General features: G+C 44.1%; 1 protein-coding gene across 3 annotated transcripts in view; it reads right to left on the bottom strand.

The window, feature by feature from the left end:
- Window positions 1–23375, bottom strand: part of nectin3b (nectin cell adhesion molecule 3b) — a 272830-nt gene that overhangs the window by 56492 nt on the left and 192963 nt on the right. For all 3 annotated transcript variants that reach the window (XM_068034141.1, XM_068034142.1, XM_068034140.1), the window contains exons 4-5: window positions 19086–19203; window positions 4221–4372 (exon numbers count right to left, since the gene is read on the bottom strand). In XM_068034141.1, the coding sequence (XP_067890242.1) occupies window positions 4221–4372; window positions 19086–19203 (270 nt within the window). The remainder of the gene's footprint in view (window positions 1–4220; window positions 4373–19085; window positions 19204–23375) is intronic.

Genomic DNA, 23375 nt, shown 5'->3' with positions numbered 1-23375 from the left:
ATCGGGATTATAATTAGTCCTTTGAGTTCAATGTGGAGTCTTTGGTTGCTGCTAAGTCCTGCTGTTCATTTGGCCCAGTTCATGCTTCAACTTGTTTCGATGTTGGAGTCTTTTCTCTCTTGAGGTTTACTTGACTTTCATGGGTCCAGTGGCTTGGAAGAAAGCGAGAGACAGACAGCCAGGAGAGAGGCTTGCTTGCTCTAGCTTCAGTTGCAACCACTGCCTTCTCAATTCAAACTGTCCTGTGGCTAGTTCAAAAAAACCTGGACCAGCCAGTTAGTCATGTGACCAGCTAGTTTAACCAGTCCTGGCTTTGTGGATTGTATCATCTTAGCAGTCCCTGGAATGTGCTTCCTTACACCTTCAATGTCTGGTGATCAAAATCCATTTGGGTTAATTGGATCAGGGAGCAATTCTTTCATCTCTCCAAGCACTGTCTCTTCGTATGCAAATGTTCTTCCAGCCAAGTGTCTGGTGATCCTCAAACAAGTCATTTCTTCACTCCAGCAACAGTTTAAAATCAATGTTCATATGGCAAAATTAATATGCCTCATTCTTAGCAGGTGGGGGTCTGCATGACAAGGAACAAAATGTTCACACAGCAAGGCAAGCTGCAGTTCTGGCTGATGGGTTTGCTCCAATATACAAGTTGGTTCCCCAAGGGAAAACTTTCCTATTCACCCCCATAAATCTGAAAAGGAAAAAGGGTGGGAAGGTGACAGAAGCCCAGGCTGTCCTGGGAGAGAGAGAAAAGCAGGAGACACAGGGGGCCCTCCTCCAGCCAAAATGGAAGGTGCAAGTAGGAATGAGACGTGGAGACCTGTGTGCTTCCATTGTAATTAGGCCGGTCATCTAAGAGCTGACTTCTGAAAACTACAGGGAAAACCTGTCGGGTTAATCAAGGCATACCCGCTCAGTGAACGAGAAAGGACCCTGATGGAAAACACAGTTGAACAAGCTGCAGCTTTAATTGCAGCTGTAATAAGTGCCAGAAAACATACTGCTATAGGTGCAGGAAAATTTAATAGGATTCCTGAAGGTTATCAGGTTTTTGTATCTGAAGGGAGAATAACCCCATATCCCTCAGGTGGGGCAAGCAAGCTTCAGGGACACAGGGGCCACTAGATCTCTTTTACCAGGAAAGGGCCTGATCTTTCCCCCAGAGAGTGCACTAAATACCAGAATGGTGGTGAATGATATTGGAGGGCAACGTACGCCTGTACATTTATATCGGGCGCACTTGGAGTGAGACCTAGTTTCGGGACTGGTGACCATAGGGATTGTTCCTAGTTTTACCTGTGGACGTGGTTGACGTGCTCCTAGATAATGATCTGGCGGGGGCGAAGGTGGTAGCTTCCCCAGTAGTGAAAGAGAGACCAAAGCAGAATGGAGAGACAGGGCAGTGGCAGGAGACAGTTCCCTGCAGTTTCCTTGAACGTGTAGTGAATCGGGCCATGATTAAACCAGCTCCCCCAGAGGAGACTGAATTGGCACTGCTGGCAGATGACCATGAGGTCTGTCTATCAGACTTTCTTGGGAAAGTTAGAGGACTCAGGGAATGAATTAAATGAAGCTTACCTATTTGAGGCTCAGCGAGCAGACCCAGTACTGACAGAGTTAGCACAGGCTGCCCAGTCTGAAATTGAAGCAGAGGGAGTCACTGATTGCTATTTATTTAAAGAATGAGATACTGATGAGGAAGTGGAGTTCTCCTCACAGACCTGAGGACAAAGAGTGGACAGTGGTTCACCAGTTAGTGATGCCGCAGAGGTAGCGGAGAGAAATATTAAGATTGGCCCAAGAGATTACAATGGCTGTACATGTCGGTATACGAAAAACCAAAGCCCGCATAAGACAGCAGTTTGACTGGCCAAAACTCCACAAAGATGTGGTGGAATACTATAGGAGTTGCTACGTGTCAGGCTGAGGGGAAACCCCAACCCACAATGAAATCTGCACCCCTAATTCCTGTATTGGCTTTTGGGAAATCCTCCAACAGAGGGCTGGTGACAGACAGGAACAGGGCTGGCAAGAAGTTAGAGAGGAAGGGGATTAAAGGAGGTCTTAGAGGATTCCCAAATTGAAACCCTTATTGTCCGGTCAGCCAACCCCAAAATGTTAGCAACATTAGACCCCACATCCTCCTATGTAAATGCAGACACCAGAAGCACCCCACCAGGGTTGCTAGTTGCATTTACAGAAACCTGCAGAGACAAAGACACTCAAGAGGGCAGAGAAACAGTGAGGGCGATACGTCACCTAGTCGAAGTGCTGCAGGGGAATGCAGTAGAATCTGGACAAATACCTGCAAGCAGGAATGTCCAAGAGGACAAAGGGAAGATTAGCAAAGAATCCTCTCCCACAGTCAGGAAAAAAAGGGAACCAACCATACCTGAAAGTGAAAAGCCCTTGCATGATTCATCAGAGCACTGAAAGAGAGATCAGAGTAGATCCACCCACTGCCAAATCTCATGAGCAGAACTCCAAAACAGGACGAATTAAATCTAACCCTCCTCCTGCAGACCCCAACAGAAAAAAAGGCCCCCTAGGCAGTCATGGAAATGTGCAAATTTCAAATTCCCCAAAAAAGCACTTGTTTATTGGGATGCCCATTCCCAACATATTGCAGGCTGATAGTGAAGATACTTTAAACCCCTTCGGGCAACACAAAACTATCTCAGACCCCCCTCAAGGGAAAAGGGGCAGTTTAAAGCAGCACTGCTACAAAGGAAAGAGAGGCTGCAACAATTTTTAGGATTTCTGAATGAATGAGAATGAATGAGAGAAATGTACATGTGTTTTCCTGTACTTTGTCTTCTCTCTATTTTTATAATGAAATGCTCTCCTAATATCGCATTTCATTCCACTGGATGTGGAGGTGCGATGGAAACCACACCTGCCAAAAATGAGACATATTAATTTCGCCATATGGAACATTATTTTGATCTGTTATTGGACTTGAAATAATTTGTTTAAAAAGGGCCACAACAGTGGCTGGAAACATGGCTGCACATTAGCATTCGAAAAGACAATTGCCTGAAGATTACTATGGAGTGCTTCCCTGATTCATTTAGCCAGATGGACTTTGATCAAGAGCCAGCATTTCACACACCCCTGCCACCCCCCTGAGTGTGTCTGCTAAGCTTGGGGGAAATCCACAAACCACAGGAGAGGTTGTTCCAAATAAGGGGCTACTCACATGACTAACCTGCTGGCCAACTTGGAGTTGTTTGAATTGTGCTCACAGAACAGAAAGGAATTTGAAGACCAAGCAGAAGGAAGGTCTCTCCCTGTCTCTCTCTCACGCACGCAGAGCTCCAGGGACCCAAAGAAGTAACATAAGCCTCAAGACAGAAGACCATCGAAACAAGTTTGAAATGTGCACTGGGCCCCAACAATAACTGCAATCAAAGACTTTACATCAAACCCAAAGCCAGTAGCTGAACTCCAGCTATTGCTTCAAACCTTTTCTCCTATGATTCTTTCTCCTATCTCTATTTGCATGCATGTTTATCATGTACACATGTTAGTGTGGTCGCGTTGCATATTTCTAGTAGTTTTAACTGAATTAGAGATTTAAGGTGAATAAATTTACATTTTTCTTGTTTAAATCTGAGAAAACCTCTCTGGTTGATTTCTTTGCCATTACAATTACAGAGCAATGAGCAAGGACTCACTGAGAGGGAAGCTAAAACACGGTGTTTTAAAAATTAAACCTTGTTACGGCCAAACCAGGAAAAAGCTGCGAAGGAACCCCTAGACCCCTTTCTCACTTGATCGTAACAAAGATACATGCCACAGCACAGAAAGTACAGCCAGCAAGTATATTATTCAACCTCCAGTCTCTAAAGCATCAGTCTCCACTTAACGCAATACCCTTCACTTTAGAATGAAAGCTGATTGGTGATCTTATATGCTGCTTGCCTTATTGACCAGCATACATACAATAAGCTAAGTATTTTTGTAGTAAAGTGTACTCTTCAGTCTCAATTTTCCAGCTAAACTGTACAATTTGAACTTATCAACAATCTATTCAGAAGCAACTGAATCAAATTACTTAGCTTAGAACTCTATTAATGATAAACCTGAATTATACTTTTACTTGGAAATGAGCTCCAGATATATGATAAAAATGAAGATTTGTTTGTGATGTAAAGACATTCCAAACAATCAACCAACTGTTAAGTTAGCCAAACTGTATAGATATGATAAAAACATACCTCTTATCTGGACAACCTTTTGTTTTTTTCTACGTCCATGAATGTTCACTACATCACAGATATAAATGCCAGAATCGTTGTGGTTGAGTGGTCTGTTGAAAGCCAGAGTATCATTTTCAATCTGCAAATCGTCCGGTAACTGTCCCTCCAATCTAGATCATTAAAAAGAATTGGGAATTTTTATTTTTAAACATTAGAATTACAAAAATTCCAACAAGCCATTTCAGAAAGGGCTACCTGATCTTCAGGTTGAACACAATAACAATACTCTACTATTAAACTACCAATCACCAACAGGTTCCTGCCAATGCCCTGATGACTACTACCTTACAAAAAGATGGGGAAACATGTTCAGTTGCCTCTGCCGCTTCCCTCCCTTTCCCTAGCCCACTGGACCAAACTTGCCCTAAGGACCCTTTACTAGGATAAAATCAGTGTAAAAGGTATAAAGGGTGCAGAATTCTTGAAATGCATTCAGGAGAACATTTTTAGCCAGTAAATAGCAAGCCCAACAACGAAAGGGGCAGCTTTGCACTTCGTTTTAGCTCATGAAACCAGGCAGGTGGAAGGGCTATCAATTGGACGGCATTTTAGTGGTAGTATTCGTAATTAAGAGAGAGTGTATATTTATGGAAAAGGATAAAGATAGACCAAGAGTAAAAGGTTTGAAATTGGGAAAGGTCAATTTTACTAAGCTGATATGTGATTTGGAAAATGTGGACTGGAAACAGCTACTTGTAGGTAAATAAGTATCAGGGCAGTGGGAGGAATTGAAGGAGGTATCGTGTTCAGAACTAATATGTTCCCACCAAGAAAAAGGGTGGGACTCCCAAATCTAGACTCCCCTGATATCAAAGAGCATAACAGAGTGGATAAGGCAAAAAAGGAAAGCATATGTCAGATACCAAGAGCTTAATACAGCAGAAAGCCTAGAGATGTATAGAAAGTGTCGGGATGAAATTAAAAAGGAAATTAGGCAAGCAAAGGGAGGACATGAAAAAATATTGGCAAGCAAAATCAAGAAAAACCCAAAGATGCTTTATAAATATATAAAGAGGAACAGGCTGCCTAAGGAAAAAGTAGGGCCGATTGGAGAACAAAAAGATAACATCTGTGGAGGTACAAGACATGGGGCATGAATTCTTAATAAATACTTTGCGTCTGTTTTCACGGAAGAGGGGTACAATGTAGTTAAACAGGACTGTGAAATATTGGATGGAATAAACATAGCGAGGGAGGAAATATTTAAGGTGTTTAAAGTGGATGAATCATCAGGCCTGAATGAAATGTACCCCAGGCTGATGAGAAGCAAGGGAAGAAATAATGGAGAGTCTGACCATCATTTTCCAAACCCCTCTGGCTACAGGCAAGGTGCCAGAGGTCTGCTAACATTGTACTGTTGCTTAAAACAGGAGGAAGGGATAGCCCGTGTAATTAGCCTAACCTTGGTGACAGGCAAATTATTGGAAAAAAATTCTGAGACACAGTACAAGTCCCCATTTAGAAAGGCAAAGATTAACCAAGGACAGTCAGCATAGATTTGTTAAGGGAAGGTTTTGTCTGACTAATTTGATTGAGCTTTTTGAAGAGGTAACAAGGAGAGTCAATGAGGGCAGTGCGTTTGATGTAGCCTACATGGTTTTACTCCACCGCAGAAGGCAGTGGAAGCCAAGTCATTAAATATATTCTACAAGGAGATAGCTATATTTCTTAATACCAAAGAGATCAAGAGATATGCGGGGAGAAAGCGGGAATAGGGTACTGATTTAAGCGATCGGCCATGATCTATTTTGAATGGCAGAGCAGGCCCGAAGGGCTGAATGGCCTACTCCTGCTTCTATGTTCTTTGTTTCTATGTTTGGCAAGGCTTTTAACAAGGTCCCATATAGCAGATTGATCAGAAAATTAAAAGCTCACGGGATCCAAGGGAAAGTGGCAAGTTGGATCCAAAATTGGCTCAGGGGCAGGAAGCAGGTTTAATAAGTTTGTTCAAACTTGGCTGTGTGATTGATCACAAGGAAGAAAGCTATACATTGCTGTAAGATATCAATGGATTGATCAGGTAGGCAGAAAAGTGGCAAATGGAATTCAATCCTGAAATGGGAGGGTAAATATGGCAAGGGAATTCACAATAAATGGTCGGATACTGGGTAGGATACTGAGAAGTGTAAAGGAACCGAGGGACCTTGGAGTGCATGTCCACAAATTGCTGAAGGTAGCAGGCCAGGCTGATAAGGTGGTTAAGGAGACATTCAGGATGTTTTCCTTTATTAGCCAAGGCACAGAATATCAGAGCAGGGAGGTTTGCGAGAACTGAATAAAATACTAGTTAGGCTACAGCTAGAATACTGTGTACAGTTCTGGTCACTGTAATACATGAAGAATGTGATCGCACTAGAGAGGATAAAGAGGCGGCTTACGAGGATGTTGCCAGGAATGGAGAATTTTAGCTATGAGGAAAGATTGGATAGGCTGGGATTGCTTTCTTTGGTACAGAAGAGGCTGCAGGGAGATTTAGTTGAAGTGTATAAAATTATGACGGGCCTAGATAGAGTAGATGGCAAGGACCTACTTCCGTTTGCAGAGAGGTCAATAACCAAGAGCATATATTTAAACTGGTAGAATGAGTAGATGGGAGCTGAGGAGTAATTTTTTTCACCCAAAAGGTGGTGGGGCTCTGGAACTCATTGCCTGTAAGGGTGGTATAAACAGAAAGCCTCACTGCATTTAAAAAATACTTGCATAGGCACATGAAGTGCTGTAGCCTACAGGGTTATGGGACAAGAACTGGAAAGTGGGATTAGGCGGATGACCGAATAGCCTCCTTCTGTGTTGTAAATTTTCTATGTTCCTTGACCCCACCCTAGACCAGAAGTCGCCTCTTTGTCCAGTTTTTCTATTTCCCATCATGCCCTCCGATCTTATCTTATCCACGAGACCCACCTCCTGCTCCCTTGAGCCTACTCCACCAAACTGACCACTCACCTCTTCCTGACCCACACATTAGCTGATATTGTTAACAGTTTCCACTCCTCAGGTACTATACAATGTTCCCAGTGAACTACAAACACCTCGGAGCACACTTTCTTGTCCATGGGCTGCTTACATTTTAAAGGTCATTGATCTTATGAGGTAGCGAGCAGCCTGTTTATTTCAGTAAACAGAATGTTCTAGATTGCTGCACAGTCATGCAAACGAACCTTACAAGAAGCATTGCTCTCCTCACACATATCCCATTCTCCATCTCCTCACACACATCTGGTCTCAAACATTATTCATTACCAGACACTTTCAATTAATCTACGGTTTCCAGGCTGGTATATGTGACTCAGGCAATGCTAAAAAGGTAGGTGTTCAATCGCCATGTTCCATGTATATGACCAATAATCCAATCTGCTTCACAAACCTGCCTGTCAGAAAGCATTATGTGCTCATTGAGTCTAACTCTATTGATCAATTTCATCCCAGACTGTGGGTGCTTATCTGGAAATGATCTGCCATGCCCACTGAGTTTGTGACTTTCAGTTGCTGTGAGCCTTCCTGGGTCATTCAGCTCCAGGTTGAGTCCTGGGCCACTGAAAACTCCTGAATGGGGAGCACTCTCGAGACTTACTCAAATCCAGGGCTATCAACCAGATGCTCTGCAGGCCCCATCACTTCCATCTGCTTAGTCCCTCCTCTCCCCTCACAGACCAACTCTCCATTGGGGAATTTTCACCAAGTCTCTCCCTCTTCCAGAACCCTTGACCAATGAATCCTGAGTGATCACACCTTCTGAAGCTCAGTCTCTCCCAGGGCTCTGAGGCCTTCTTCAGCTCCTTGCCACCCCCCTTCCTGCTGCACACTGCTCACTTCGGAACATATCTCCCCATCTTCCTCGTTGTAATTTGCTGCTCCTCCAAACACCGATTCCGACTCTCTCACGTTCCCTGCTCCTCCAATATGGATTCTCTCTCTCCTGCGCTCAATGCTCCTCCAAGCATGGATTCTCTCTCTCCCGTGCTCGCTGGTCCTCCAATCCTACATTACAATGATAACTACGCTTCAAAAGTACTTCATTGGCTTTCAAGCACTTTGAGACAGCTGGTGGTCATGAAAGGCACTATATAAATGCAAATCTATTCAAACGTTCATTCCCTCACTCCTGTGCTTGCACTCCTCTGATCACAGCTACACTTTTTCCTGCTCTTTCTCCAGCCTTTCGTGCTTTTGCAGTTGGGGTTTCATGCTCAGCGACCCCCACCCAAGCTCACTGTTGTGAGAGGTCTGTTTATTCTAATGGCTGCGTAGCCATGTAAGTGCACACTTTTGAGGGAACATTGGTACTCCTCCCCTTAAAATATGCTGTCACCTCTCTCCACAAAAAACAACCCTTGATCCCACCTTGAAAACTACCGCCCATTTCCAACTTCCCTTTCCTCTCCAAAGTTCCTCAATGTGTTGTCCCAAATTCATGCCCTTTTTTTTTTCCCCAGAACTCCATATTTGAATCCCTTCAATCAGGTTTCTGTCCTTGCCACAGTACTGAAACGGCTATCCAAGTCACAAATAGCATCCTATGAGATTGTGGCAGAGGTAAATTCTCTCTCTTCATCCTTCACCAGTCAGTTGACCACAACATCCTTCGCCAATGCCTCTCCATTGCCATCCAGCAGCGTAGGACTGGTTCCATTCTATCTATCAAATCGTACTCAGCGAATCACCTGAAAAGGCTTCTCTTCCCACTCCCACAGTGTTTTCTCTGGTGTCCCCTAAGGATTTACCCTTGGCGCCCTCCTATTTTTCATTTCTATACCATCCTTCAGCGACCCCACCCAAAACGCTTCGTGTTCCACATGTACAGTGGCGACACCCAGCCCTACCTCACCACCACCTTTCCAGACTCCTCCACCGTCTCTAATTTGTCAAATTTCTTGTCCGACATTCATTACCGGATGAGCAAAAATTTTCTCCATCTATATATTGGGAAGATCAAAGTCATTGTCTTCAGTCCCTATGACAAACTCTACTCCCTAACCACTCATTCCATCCCTCTCCCTAGCAAATGTGAGACTAAGCCAGAGCATTCGCAACCTTGGCGTCATATTTGACACTGAGATGAGCTTTCAATCGTATATCTGTTCCATCACCAAGACCGTCTACTTTCACCTCCCTAATATCGCCTGACTCCACCCTGCCACAGCTTATCTGCTGCTGAAACCCTCATCCACGCCTCTAGACTTGACTATTCCAATGCTTTCTGGGCATCCTCCCATCCTCCATAAATGAGCTCATCCAAAACTCTGCTGCATGTATCCGAACTCACATGAAGTCCTGTTCACCCATCACCCCTCTGCTAGGTGACCTACATTGGCTCCCAGTCCTGCAACGTCTCAATTTTAAAATTCTCATCTTTGTCTTTAAATCCCTCCAGGATGTTGCCCATTCTTATCTCTGTAATGTCCTCCACCCCTACAAACCTGAGATCATTGCACTCCTACAATTCTGGCCTCTTGCAAATGCCCAATTTTCCACCACTAGCGGTCATGCTTTCAGCTGCCTGGGTCCAATACTCTGGAATTTCTTCTCCAAATCTCTTCGCTATCTCTCTCCTTTCCTTTAAGATGCTCCTTAAAACTTATCTCTTTGACCAAGCTTTTGGCTATATACCTGAATATCTCCTCGTAAGACTCAGTGTCATATTTGATTGATAACTCTCCTGTGAAGCACCTTGTGACATTTTACTACATTTAAGGTAAATTCAAGTTGATGGCCAGAACTTTACACCCACCCCCAAAAAGCAGACTGTTGTTTGGGGAGAGGGGGTGGGGGCGTAAAATGGAGTAGGAGTCTCGGGGGACCCTTCCCAATCCGCTCGGCCTCCGCTGCCATTTTACACGGTGATGACGAGAAACTGCCCACCCACCCCAGGCCAATCAAGGCCCTTAAGGGACCAGTTAACAGCCACTTAAGGGACTCCGCCCACCACCAGTGATTTTACCATTGGTATGCGGGTGGCCCAGGCCTGAGAAACACTGCCTGTCAAACGTAGGCGGCCTTCTGACAGCCTAGGGTGGGGGATCAGGCACAGTGTTCCTGGAGGGCCACCCCCGATGCCCCAACCATCCCCAAAGCCCAACACGCCCCCAATGCCTCCCTCCCCAAGCCTCGTCTGGGCCCGACCAATCACCTCCGTTGAGGCCCCAAAAACTTAGTTCTTTTCCGTCCTCTCTGTCGTCTTGATCTTGAAGCTGGGTTGCAGTCCCGGCAGTGGCCACGGCTCCTGGTGGCGGTGCTGGGACTAAGAGCTGCCAGCCCGCTGATGGCTTGCAGCTCCATTCGGCAGGATATCCTACCTCAATGAAGTGGAAGTCCCGCCTAAGATGAATTAATGGCCTGGGGACCGTAGAATACGGTCTGGATCCCCAGGCCCGGCAAAGGCGGGATTGCCACCGACTTTTCGGTTGGAGGACAGCTCCCGTCCGACGAGCGCAAAATTTCGGCCATTGTTATTGCTGTCTTCCCCAAACACAAATCCCTATGAGTGAACTCAGTTTAAAAAAGAAAGCAGGGCACTTGTTTAAAAATAATCTTTACAAATGACAGGACAGATTTTCCTGTTGCGTTTCAGTGCAAATTAATGCCTTGGCAGAGGACACAAGAGGAAAAAGTAGGTAGGGATGAATGCCGGTCTGGAACTGAGCTTAAATAAAAACAAAATACTGCGGATGCTGGAAATCTGAAATAAAAACAAGAAATGCTGGAACCACTCAGCAGGTCTGGCAGCATCTGTGGAAAGAGAAGCAGAGCTAACGTTTCGGGTCAGTGACCCTTCATCGGAACCGATGAAGGGTCACTGACCCGAAACGTTAACTCTGCTTCTCTTTCCACTGGAACTGAGCTTGCTTGATTATCAATCCATAAATTTAAATTTGCTACCAGTGGGATCTTGAAAATGGACAGTTGCACTGTCATAATATGCAATGCCTTTGACAGTAGGTAGAGAAGTCATTCTCTCCTCTTGCTTTAATTTCCTATAATCACAACTCAGTGCACTACTTCTGCACAGGGGGTATACTAGACATCGAAAAAGATGAAGCTGATTATGTAGATCTTGGGACTTTATTCAATGTGGTAATGGCCAATCACAGGCAAGTTCCTCTAGCATGGCAAAGCAGGAAAAAACTGGTCGTGATTAGCAAGCAATTTTTCTCAGAAGCAAACAAGCTAAGCCTAGTGTAATGGGTATGTGAAAGATGGCCAGCCGAATAAGAAAATGGCAAATCTGAAGATATGAGATACAAACGAGGTAAAGGATAAGGAAAACCCCATAAAGGGATAGATACCACACCCAAAGTAGATGTAGGCTCTGAAGCAAATCTATCCATGTGTCTTCCTTCCAATCTTACTATAAAGACACAAAACTACGTTCTGAATCAATATAAACATTGAGGCACTCGAGACTGAAGTAAAAGCCTGAGGGGAGGGGAGGTGGCAAAAACAGTCTGTAGAATCACTGAGAAAAATACTCAAAAAAGTTTCATGAAGCATTTATTTAACCTTAAACTGCTGACCACCAACTTCTATACCTAATCCAATACTAGCCCACATTATAAATAGCCCTGAGACCATTTCAAAACCATCACTACCCACTTCAAAAGAAAAATCCATCCTTACAAGCTACTGCCCCATTTCTAGCCTCTTTTTCTTGACCAGTGCTTAAACATATTGTCACCTAACTCCATACCCAATTTTTTCACAACTCCATGTTTAAATCTTTCCAATCAGGTTAAATTCCCTGCCACAGCACATAAATGATGCTAAATAAATAGACAAATGATAGCCTCTGTGATTGAATATGGTGCACTATCCCTCCTCAGCCTTTCCAACCTCTGTGCAGCCTTTGACACGGTCAACCACATCCTCCTCACCCCTTGCCCCCCCATGCTTCGTCTGCATTGTACATCACAGTCTGACTGTCTTCACTTGGTTCCAGTCTTACCTATCTGATCACAGCCAAAGCATCTCCAACAATGGGTTCTTTTCTTGCAATGATCGATCATTGGTCACCTCCTCTTCCTCATCTACATGCTGACCCTTGTAACATCATCTGAAGATATGACATCATGTTCCACACGTGTGCCAACAACAGACAGCTCTACCTTTCCACCGTCTCGCTCATCCTCCACTGCCCCTATGTTGTCAGACTGCTTGTTTGACGTCCAACCCTGGATAAGCCACAATTTCCTCCAGTTAAACTCTGGGAAGACCGAAGCCATCATCTTTGGCCCCCACCGCAAACCTGGTACCCTTACCATTGATCCACGTATTCCAATTTCTTCCCAGCCACTGTCTACTGTTCAATAAGACTGTTGCAATGTCAGCATCCTACTGATGCCAAGCTTGAGCTTCAAATCCCATATCCTCGCCATCACAAATATTGTCTATTTCCACCACCGGATCATTGTTGCCTCACCCATCTGCTGCCATATCTTTGTCACCTTCAGAGTCAACTATTTCTATTCTCTCTTGTTAAGTTGAAAATAAATAGATTTGATAATGAATCTCTCAGAGGATTGGCCTTTTCCTTTCAAAAGTAGCTATAGCATTTGTTTCAGATTCAGAGTCAAAACTAAAGACAGGTTCAGGGATGATAATCAAGTTTTTTTTTGATGTTCATGGGATGTGGGCGTCGCTGGCTAGGCCAGCATTTATTGCCCATCCCTAATTGCCCTCGAGAAGGTGGTGCTGAGCTGCCTTCTTGAACCGCTGCAGTCCATGTAGGGTAGGTACACCCACAGTGCTGTTAGGAAGGGAGTGCCAGGATTTTGACCGAGCGACAGTGAAGGAACGCCGATATAGTTCTAAGTCAGGATGGTGTGTGGCTTGGACGGGAACGCGCAGGTGGTGGTGTTTCCATGCATCGGCTGCCCTTTGTCCTTCCAGATGGTAGAGGTCACAGGTTTAGAAGGTGCTGTCTAAGGAGCCTTGGTGCTATGCTGCAGTGCATCTTGTAGATGGTACACACTGCTGCCACTGGGCATCAGTGATGGAGTGAATTAATGTTTGTAGATGGGGTGCCAATCAGGCTGGCTGCTTTGTCCTGGGTGATGTTGAGCTTCTTGAGTGTTGTTGGAGCTGCACCCATCTAGGCAAGTGGAGAGTATTCCATCACAATCCTGACTTGTGCCTTGTAGATGGTGGACAGGCTTTGGGGAGTCAGAAGGTGAGTTACTCGCACAGAATTCCTAGCCTCTGACCTGCTCTTGTAGCTACGATATTTATATGGCTACTCCAGTTCAATTTCTGGTCAATGGTAACCCCCAGGATGTTGATCGTGGGGATTCAGCGATCGTAATGCCGCTGAATGTCAAGGAGAAATGGTTAGATTTTCACTTGTTGGAGATGGTCACTGCCTGGCACATGTGTGGTGCAAATGTTACTGGCCACGTATCAGCCCAAGCCTGAATATCGTGCAGGTCCTGCTGCATTTCTACACTACACTATGTACAACTCCAACCAGTGGAGAGTTATCCCCCTGATTCCCATTGACTCCAGTTTTGCTAGGGTTCCCAGATGCCATACTTGGTCACTTCACCTCGAGTTCAGCTCTTTTGTCCATGTTTGGACCGAGGTCTGGAGCTCAGTGGCCCTGGCGGAACCCAAACTGAGCGTCACTGAGCAGATTATTGCTAAACAAGTTCTGCTTGATAGCACTGTTGACGAAACCTTCCATCACTTTACTGATGATTGAGAATAGACCAACGGGGTGGTAACTGGCTAGGATGGGCTGGTCCTGCTTTTTGTGTACAGGACATACCTGGGCAATTTTCCACATTTCCGGGTAGATGCCAGTGTTGTAGCTGTACTGGAACAGCTTGGCTAGGGGCGTGGCAAGTTCTGGAGCACGAGTCTTCAGTACTATTGCCGGAAAGTTGTCAGGGTCCATGGCCTTTGCAGTATCCAGTGCCTTCAGTCGTTTCTGAATGGCCAAGTCCACATCAGTGAAAAACATAACTGCCAGAAATGTGCTTCTATATGAAAGACTGAAAAAGAATTTAGCAAACTATTCAAGGCAAAACCTGGCTGTAGACAAGGAATTGGTTGAAGAAAGGTAAGGCAAGTGATGTTGGGGCAATGGGGTAAAAACATGTGTTAATGTATCCCACCAGGATTCGTAGTGGACCATTACGCTCCTAAATCATTAATATGGATTAGGAATTCATAAATCTAATGTCAATTAGTCAAATTTGCAGATGATACTAAATTGGGGGCAGAAGGACATGGATTAGTCAAGTCAGAAGCAGTCAAGGAACCAGAGAATTACTTTAAACGAACTTGCAGAAGGGCAGAATAGTAGCATGTGAAGTTCAATGCAAACCATTGGAAGAGACGACACAGTAGAAGGAAAATTGCCTATTATATTATTGATTGTGCAGAAATAACATTAGAAAATTTGGAAGTCATGTGAAAGTGATAAATTTGGCACTGAACGGGTTAAGTCACTCTGCAGCAGCAATACAAAAATGAATGGAAAGCCAACGGAGATTGCTAGATCAGTACGGTGTAAGTCAGTTTCTAAAAGGACTTGCATTTATATAGCACCATTAATAATCTTAGAACATCATGAAGCACTTTACAGACATTTAAGTACTTTTGAAGTATAGTCATTGGAGAAACAGCAACCAAAATGCACAGAACAAGGCTCCACGAACAATAATGTAATAAAGACCAGATAATGTTGTTTTAGTTACGTTGGTTAAGAACAAAGAACAGTACAGCACAGGAACAGGCCATTCAGCCCTCCAAGCCTGCACCGATCTTGATGCCTGTCTAAACTAAAACCTTCTGCACTTCCGGGGACCGTAACCCTCTATTCCCATCCCATTCATGTATTTGTCAAGATGCCTCTTAAACATCGCTATCGTACCTGCTTCCACCACCTCCCCCGGCAGCAAGTTCCAGGCACTCACCACCCTCTGTGTAAAAAACTTGCCTCGCACATCCCCTCTAAACTTTGCCCCTCACACCTTAAACCTATGTCCCCTAGTAACTGACTCTCCCACCCTGGGAAAAAGCTTCTGACTTTCCACTCTGTCCATGCCACTCATCACTTTGTAAACCTCTATCATGTCGCCCCTCCACCTCCGTCGTTCCAGTGAAAACAATCCGGGTTTATCCAACCTCTCCTCATAGCTAATGCCCTCCAGACCAGGTAACATCCTGGTAAACCTTTTCTGTACCCTCTCCAAAGCCTCCATGGCCTTCTGGTAGTGTGGCGACCAGAATTGCACGCAATATTCCAAGTGTGGCCGAATTAAAGTTCTGTAGAGCTGCAGCTTGACTTGCCAATTTTTAATACTCTATGCCCCGACCGATGAAGGCAAGCAGGCCGTATGCCTTCTTGACTACTTTATCCACCTGCGTTGCCACTTTCAGTGATCTGTGGACCTGTACGCCCAGATCTCTCTGCCTGTCAATACTCCTAAGGGTTCTGCCATTTACTGTATACCTCCCACCTGTATTAGATCTTCCAAAATGCATTATCTCACATTTGTCCGGTTGAGGGATACAAATTGGTCAAGATGCCAGGGAGAACTCTGCAGCTCTTCTTCCACATCTGCCTAGCATCAGACAGGGCCTAAATTTAATATCTCGTCCAAAAGACAATGTAGCAGTCCCTCAGTAGTGCCTTGGAGTGTCAGCTGAGAATTAGTGCTCAAGTCTCTCAAGTGGGACTTAAACCAATAACCTTTTGAGTCAGAGGCAACAGTGCCATCACTGAGCCACAGCTGACAATTGGAGGTCAAGCCTTGACCTGCCCACACTGCCACAGTATAAACCTATTTCTAATGAAGTGAGAGAATTGCTTTCTTTAGTTATAAAAAACTGCTACTACACAAAGCCAAGAATAGTATAATACTCTAGTATTAAAAATGCAATTTAATTGCAAAAAAGCAATGGATGGAAGCAATAAAAAGAAAATAACTTGCCCTGGCATTTCATATGCTGTCAGAAACTGCAACGGGTGGCTGCAGAATTTGCTACCATCCAACTTCAGCAACAAGTTGTCATTATAATCACTCTAATCTACAAGACTCCTATCTAAACAAAAAAAAATGGAATCAGTTCTGGAAGGTTTGAAGTGAGTCAAGTTCTAATCTCAATAGAATTTAAGGCACTTATTTCACAACCTGTGCAGTAATAACTATTTACAGCTGTCCTTTGAGAATACTGAAGCTGTTAACATTGTTACTGCTACAAAAGCACTACAAAATTACAGGATTATAATCTGCAGCAGATTACACTTTGATATTTTTTATTTATTTTTATTTAGAGATACAGCACTGAAACAGGCCCTACGGCCCACCAAGTCTGTGCTGACCATCAACCACCCATTTATACTAATCCTACATTAATCCCATATTCCTACCACATCCCCACCTTCCCCTATCACCTACCTATACTAGGGGCAATTTATAATGGCAAATTTACCTATCAACCTGCAAGTCTTTGGCTGTGGGAGGAAACCGGAACACCCGGCGAAAACCCACGCCGTCACAGGGAGAACTTGCAAACTCCCCACAGGCAGTACCCAGAATTGAACCCGGGTTGCTGGAGCTGTGAGGCTGCAGTGCTAACCACTGCACCACTGTGCCACCGTAAAATATGGATGATATTTGGCATATTTTGACATTCATTTGGCGTGCAGGCAGAATTTGCTGGTGTATCACCAATAAACTTTCCACTTTTTATTGCCTCTTATCCATTGAACTGTCTGCAGTTATAAGTTGTTCTAATTGATAACTCTAATTTGCTAGAATGATGAAGCTTCTAAGCTTTAAATGGGATGAGACAATGAACGTGGTGTACCTGATTGTCTAAAATCTGAACTTCATTAAAACACGAAGGACAAAGCTTTTATTCAGCTACTGAACACAATTAAGCAAAAAATTGTAAATTCTTATATGGCTTTAGATAGTTGTAACTTTTACATCGGTTGATACTATGTTTAAGTGAACCTTTCTACATAAACCTAAACTGATGACTGTTCCAACTTGTTGCCTGGTTACTAACTGTTGGTGATAATACCAAAGGGCCAGCTAGAAATAGTGTTTTTCTTACTTAACAGCAAAAATTGGGGTCAAGCATGGCTGTGTGTGATAGACCCCATACTATTCACAGTATATCTGATGGTGGCTATTCACCTCATCAATTGCCCTCTGTAATCAGTATTAAATACCGTCTGGATGGAAAACTCTTTAACCTCCGTTGCCTCCATGCCAAAACTAAACTGACCAGAGATATACATGAGCTAGTTTGCAGATGACTGTCGAATCATTGCCCACTCTGCACCAGATTTGCAAGCCACTCTCAATTTCTTCAATTCTGCATACAAGAAACTTGGCCTGTCCTTGAATGTTGCCAAAACAGAACTCATATCAACCAAGACCTGGTGAGCCAAATATAGCACCTCCCATATATGTTGAAGGAGACACTCTGGAATATGCTGAGCACTTCTCATACCTTGGCACTAACTTCTCTTAAAAGCCCACCATTGACAAGGAGATCCAACAGCAGATCCTCAGTGCCAGTCCAGCCTTCTACAAATTACGGCAGCAAGTGTTTGACAACAAAGATCTCCGCAAATCAACAAAAGTCTTAGTGTACAGAACAGTTGCCGTCACCACACTTCTATATTGCAGTGAGACCTAGACTGTGTATCAGTGACACGAGAGCTAGAGAAATTCCATCAGCAACGTCTCTGCCGTATCCTCCGGATTCAATGGGAGAACCACTGAACAAATGCTAGTGTTCATCATGAAGCCAGATCCACAAGTATTCAGGCAAAACCCCTGCAAAATCAACTCCGATGGACTGGCCACTGTGTCCGCAAGGCTGAAAATAGTCTCCTCCACCAGGTCCAATTCTCAACTCTCAAATGGAAAGACAAAGAAAACGCTACAAAGACACTCTGAAGCTCTCCTTGAAGCACAGCTGCATTGACCTTAATGACTGGGAGTAGCTTGCTACCAACTACTCAGAATGATGACAACTTGTTCACCAAGCTACATCACGCTTCGAGTCCCAACGTCTTAAGGATGAGACACAACAGGAAAGAAAAGAAAAAAAAAAGAAATCCTGCACTCCGGATCCCACTACCTCGTGGGATGTCCTGCCCCATATTCCAGAAGATCTATGGGTCGAAAATCAGCCTGCTGTCACGAGGACCCATGGCACAACTTCATGACCCTGAACAGACGTCGTTCTTGAATCAAGGGACAGCCGACTGGCTACATAAACTAAGCTGTTGATTGTTCCTACGGTTGCTTGGTTATGAACGGCTGGTGTAATAATACCAAGGGCAACTAGAAGTAAAGTGCTTTTATTATTTGATGCAAAACCTATTTTATAGATCAAAGACTAACATTTAAATGTCTAATTGGATTCTTGGAAGTCCATTACAATTGTAGCAATTGCATCATGTACCATAGCAACATCACCACCTCCAAGAAACATTTTTGTATTTCATCATGAGGTCATGATTGAAAATAGACTGCACAGTGGGTCAGGATGGTGAGGTAAAGCTTTGCATTAAAATCACTGGAATGACTGCACAATTCATATATTGTTTAAATTTTCTTACAATCTTTATTATAATTTTAAGTTAATTTATCTAATGCAAACAGAATACATGAGGAAACTGGGTTAAAATGTTATGACACTGACTATAACTCATTCATAACCATCACCCATAAGCTAGCAGGTCATTCATTGGATATAAATCACAAACTCTTGTTCAATGATTTCCATGCTATCATACTTTAATATACCTGCAGACTGGTCAGGAGCAGATAATACTGTACAAATGAGTTACATACATACCTGCTCCATATGTATGCAGAAGGTGATGGGTTTGCATCAGCTTTACATTTGAGTTGCACATTTTGTCTGCCAACAAACCAGTTTCCATCATATCCCATCACAGTAACTTCAGGTGCATCTGGAACAAAGCATCACATGTTGGCAATTGGAACCAGCATCTCCTCCAATTAATTATACACTAGACCGTTACAATTACAGCACTTTTGTACTTATGGTGAACTCTTTGGGGGAGATGGTGGTGTAGTGGTAATGTCACTGGACTAGCCATCCAGAGGCCAGGCTAATGCCCTGGAGACGAGTGTTCAAATCCCACCATGGTAGCTGGCAGAATTTAAATTCAATTAATTAATAAAAATCTGGAATTGAAAGCTAGTCTCAGTAATGGTGCCACGAAGTTATCGATTGTTGTAAAAGCCCATCTGGTTCACTAAAGCCCTTTAGTTAAGGAAATCTGCCGTCCTTACCTGGTCTGGCCAACATACAACTCCAGACCCACAGCAATGTGGTTGACGCTTAACTGCCCTCTGAAATGGTCTAGCAAGCCACACAGTTGTCAAGAGCAATTAGGGATGGGCAACAAATGATGGCCTTGCCTGTGATGCCCACACCCCATGAAAGAATAGAAAACAAAACACAACACAGGAACAAGAGTAGGCCATTCGCCCCTCGAGCTTGTTCTGCCATTCAATGAGATCACGGCTGATCTGTGGCCTAAATACATGTACCCGCCTTTGTCGCATATCCTTTAATGCCTTAACCTAGCAAAAATCTATGTATCTATTCTAACATTAACAACTGATCTAGCATCAATTGCAGGGGGGTGTTGCAAAACTCTACCATTTGCGTGTGGAAGAATTTCCTAATTTCGCTCCTGAAACGTCTGATTCTAATTTTTGACAGTGCCCCCTTGTTCTAGCCTCCCCAACAACTGGAAATAGTTTCTCCCCACCTGTTCCCCTAATATCCTGAACACTTCACTCAAATCACCCCTAAACCAATAACAACCAATATTTATTTTGCATCTTTAACGTAACAAAACGTCCCAAAGCAATTTAGAGGAGCATTATAGCACAAAGTACAACACCAAGCCACAAAAGGAGATATGAGATCATATGACCACAAGCTTGGTCAAAGAGGGGGGTTTTTAAGGAGTCTCTTAAAGGAAGAAAGCAAGGTGGAGGGGCGTAGGGAGGATATTCCAGAGCTTGAGGCCTGGACAACTAAACACACAGCCACCAATGATGGAACGATTAAAATCAGAGATGCATAAGAGGCCAGAATTAGAGGAGCACAGATATCTTGGAGGGCTGTGTGGCTGGAGAAGATTATAGATGTAGGGAGTGGCAGAAGGCCATAAAGGGGTTTGAAAACAAAGATGAGAATTTTAAAATCAAGATGTTGCTTGACCAAGAGCCAATGTAGGTAAGCGAGCACAGGGGTGATAGATGAACGGGACTTGGTGCAAGTTAAGACACGGGCAGCAAAGTTTTGGATGACCTCAAGTTTAGAGTAGAATGTGAGACATTCAAGTCTAGAGGTAATGAAGACACGAATGAGGGTTTCAGCAGATGAGCTGAGACAGCGGCGAAGTCGGGTGATGTTACAGAGGTGGAAACAGGTGGTCTTAGTGATGGCACAAATATGAGGTCAAAAGCTCATCTCGGGGTCAAATGTAACACCAAGGCTGTAAACAGATTGGCTTCTCAGACTGTTGCCAGGGAGAGGAATGGGGTTTATAACTGGGGAACAGAGTTTGGAAAAGGGACCAAAAACAATGCCTTCAGTCTTTCCAATATTAAATTGGAGGAAATTTCTGTTCATCCAGTATTGCATGCTAGATAGGCTGTCTGATAATTTAGCAACAATGCAGGAGTTGAGAGAAGTGGTGCTGAGGTTGGGCTGAGTGTCATCAGTATGCACACAGATGAGAAATAGGAGGGGGCCAAGGATAGAACCTTGGGGGACACCAAAAGTGCAGATGAAGTAAGAGAAACATTGCAAGTGATTCTCTGGCTACGATTAGATAGATAAGAATGGAACCAAGTGAGAGCAGTCCCACCCGGTTGGATGACAGTGGCAAGGCATTCAGCATAAGATCATAGGAAATAGGAGGAGTAGGCCATTCGGCCCCTCGAGCCTGCTCCACCATTCAATAAGATCATGGCTGATCTGATTGCGGCCTTAAATACACATTTCTGCCTGTCCACCCACAACCCTTGATTCCCTTGAATATCAAAAATCTGTTTAACTCATCCTTGAATATATTCAATGGCCCAGCCTCCACAGCTCGCTGGGGAAGAGAATTCCAAAGATTAACAACCCTCTGAGAGAAGAAATTCATCCTCATCTACTTTGAGACTGTGCCCCCTAGCTCAAGATTCCCCCAAGAGGGGAAACATCCTCTCAGCATCTATCCTGACAAGCTCCCTCAGAATCTTTTGTGTTTCAGTAATATCACCCCTCAGTGTTCTAAACTCCAATGAGTATCAGCCCAACCTGCTCAACCTTTCCTCACAAGACAAGCCCTTCATCCCAGGAATCAGCCTAGCGAACCTTCTCTGAACTGCTTCCAATGCCAGTATATCCCTCCTTAAGTATGGAGACCAAAACTGTACACAATACTCTAGGTGTGGTCTCACCAATGCCTTGTACAGCTTAGCAAGATTTCCCTTTTATACTCCATCCCCCTTGCATTAAATGACAACATTCCATTTGCCTTTCTAATTGCTTGCTGTACTTGTATGCCAACTTTTGGTGATTCACGTACAAGGACACCCAGGTCCCTTTGTACCGCAGCATTCTGCAGTTTCTCTCTATTTAAATAATATTCTGCTTCTCTATTCTTCCCACCTAAGTGGACTACGTCATATTTTCCTACATTGTACTACATCTGCCAAATTTCTGCCCACTCACTTAACCTATCTATATCTCTTTGCAGACACTGTGTCTCCTCCTCACAACTCGTTTTCTACCTATCTTCGTACTGCCTGCAAGATTGGCTACAATACACTCGGTCCCTTCATCCAACTCATTAATATAGATCATAAATAGTTGAGGCCCCAGCACTGATCCCTGTTGCACTCCACGAGTTAGTTTGCCAACCTGAAAATGCCCCATTTATCCCAACTCTCGAATCCTCTAACCATGCCAATACATTACCCCCAACACCATGAGCTGTAATCTTGTACAGTAACCTTTTATGTGGTACCTTATCGAACACCTTTTGGAATTCCAAATACACTATGTCTACTGGTTCCCCTTTATCCAGCGTGCTTGCTACATCCTTAGAGGTCGAATAAATTTTGAGGAGGATGGTGTGGTCAACTGTGACAAAGGCTAAGCAGGTCGAGGAAGAAAAGTTTACCTTTGCCACAGTCACACAAGATGTCATTTGTGACTTTGATGAGAGTTGTTTCAGTACTGTAGAAACCTAATAGGAGGGATTCAAACATGGAGTTCCAGGAAAGATGGGAACAGATTTGGGAGGCAATAACACGTTCAAGGACCTTGGAGAGGAAAGGGAGGTTGGTGATGGGAAAGTAGTTTGTGAGGGTAGTTGGGTCAAGGGTTTTTTTTTTTGAGAGGGGCGATGACGGCAGATTTAAAGGAGACAGGGACAACACCTGAAGAGAGAACCATTTACAATATCGGCTAACATGGGGACAAGGAACAGAAATTGGGTGATCAGCAGTTTAGTGGGTCGAGGAAACAGGAGGTAGGTCTCATGGACAAACTGAGCTCAGAGTCGGCATGAGAGGTGACAGAAAGGGGTCGAGAAGGACAAGGAGCGGGTGAGTTCAGGGCTAGGGTAGGGGGGAGCATGAGAGGAAGTTTACCCAGGTGGGCTAGTGGAAAGGAGAGACGTAGCAGAGGAAGCTTATCAGATAGGAATATACGAACATATGAATTAGGAGCAGGAGTAGGCCACTCGACCCCTCGAGCTTGCTCTGTCATTCAATAAGCTCACGGCTGAACTGATTACTCCACATTTCCACCTACCCTCTGCCATAAAAATATTCAAAGATTCTGCTTCCACTGCCTTTTGAAGAGGAGAATTCCAAAGACTCACGACCCTCAGAAAAAATTTCTCCTCATCTCTGTCTTAAATGTACGACCCCTTATTTTTAAACAGTGACCCCTGATTCTCCCACAAGGGGAAACATCCTTTCCACATTCACCCTGTCAAGATCCCTCAGGATCTTATATGTTTCAATCAAGTTGCCTCTTACTCTTCTAAATTCCAGCGGATACATGCCTAGCCTGTCCAATCTTTCCTCATAAGACAGCCCA

Source organism: Heterodontus francisci, chromosome 6 (genome assembly GCF_036365525.1).
Source record: "Heterodontus francisci isolate sHetFra1 chromosome 6, sHetFra1.hap1, whole genome shotgun sequence".
Taxonomy (NCBI): domain Eukaryota; kingdom Metazoa; phylum Chordata; class Chondrichthyes; order Heterodontiformes; family Heterodontidae; genus Heterodontus; species Heterodontus francisci.
The sequence above is the reverse complement of the archived record's forward strand: the minus strand, read 5'-3'. Positions and strand labels throughout refer to the sequence as shown.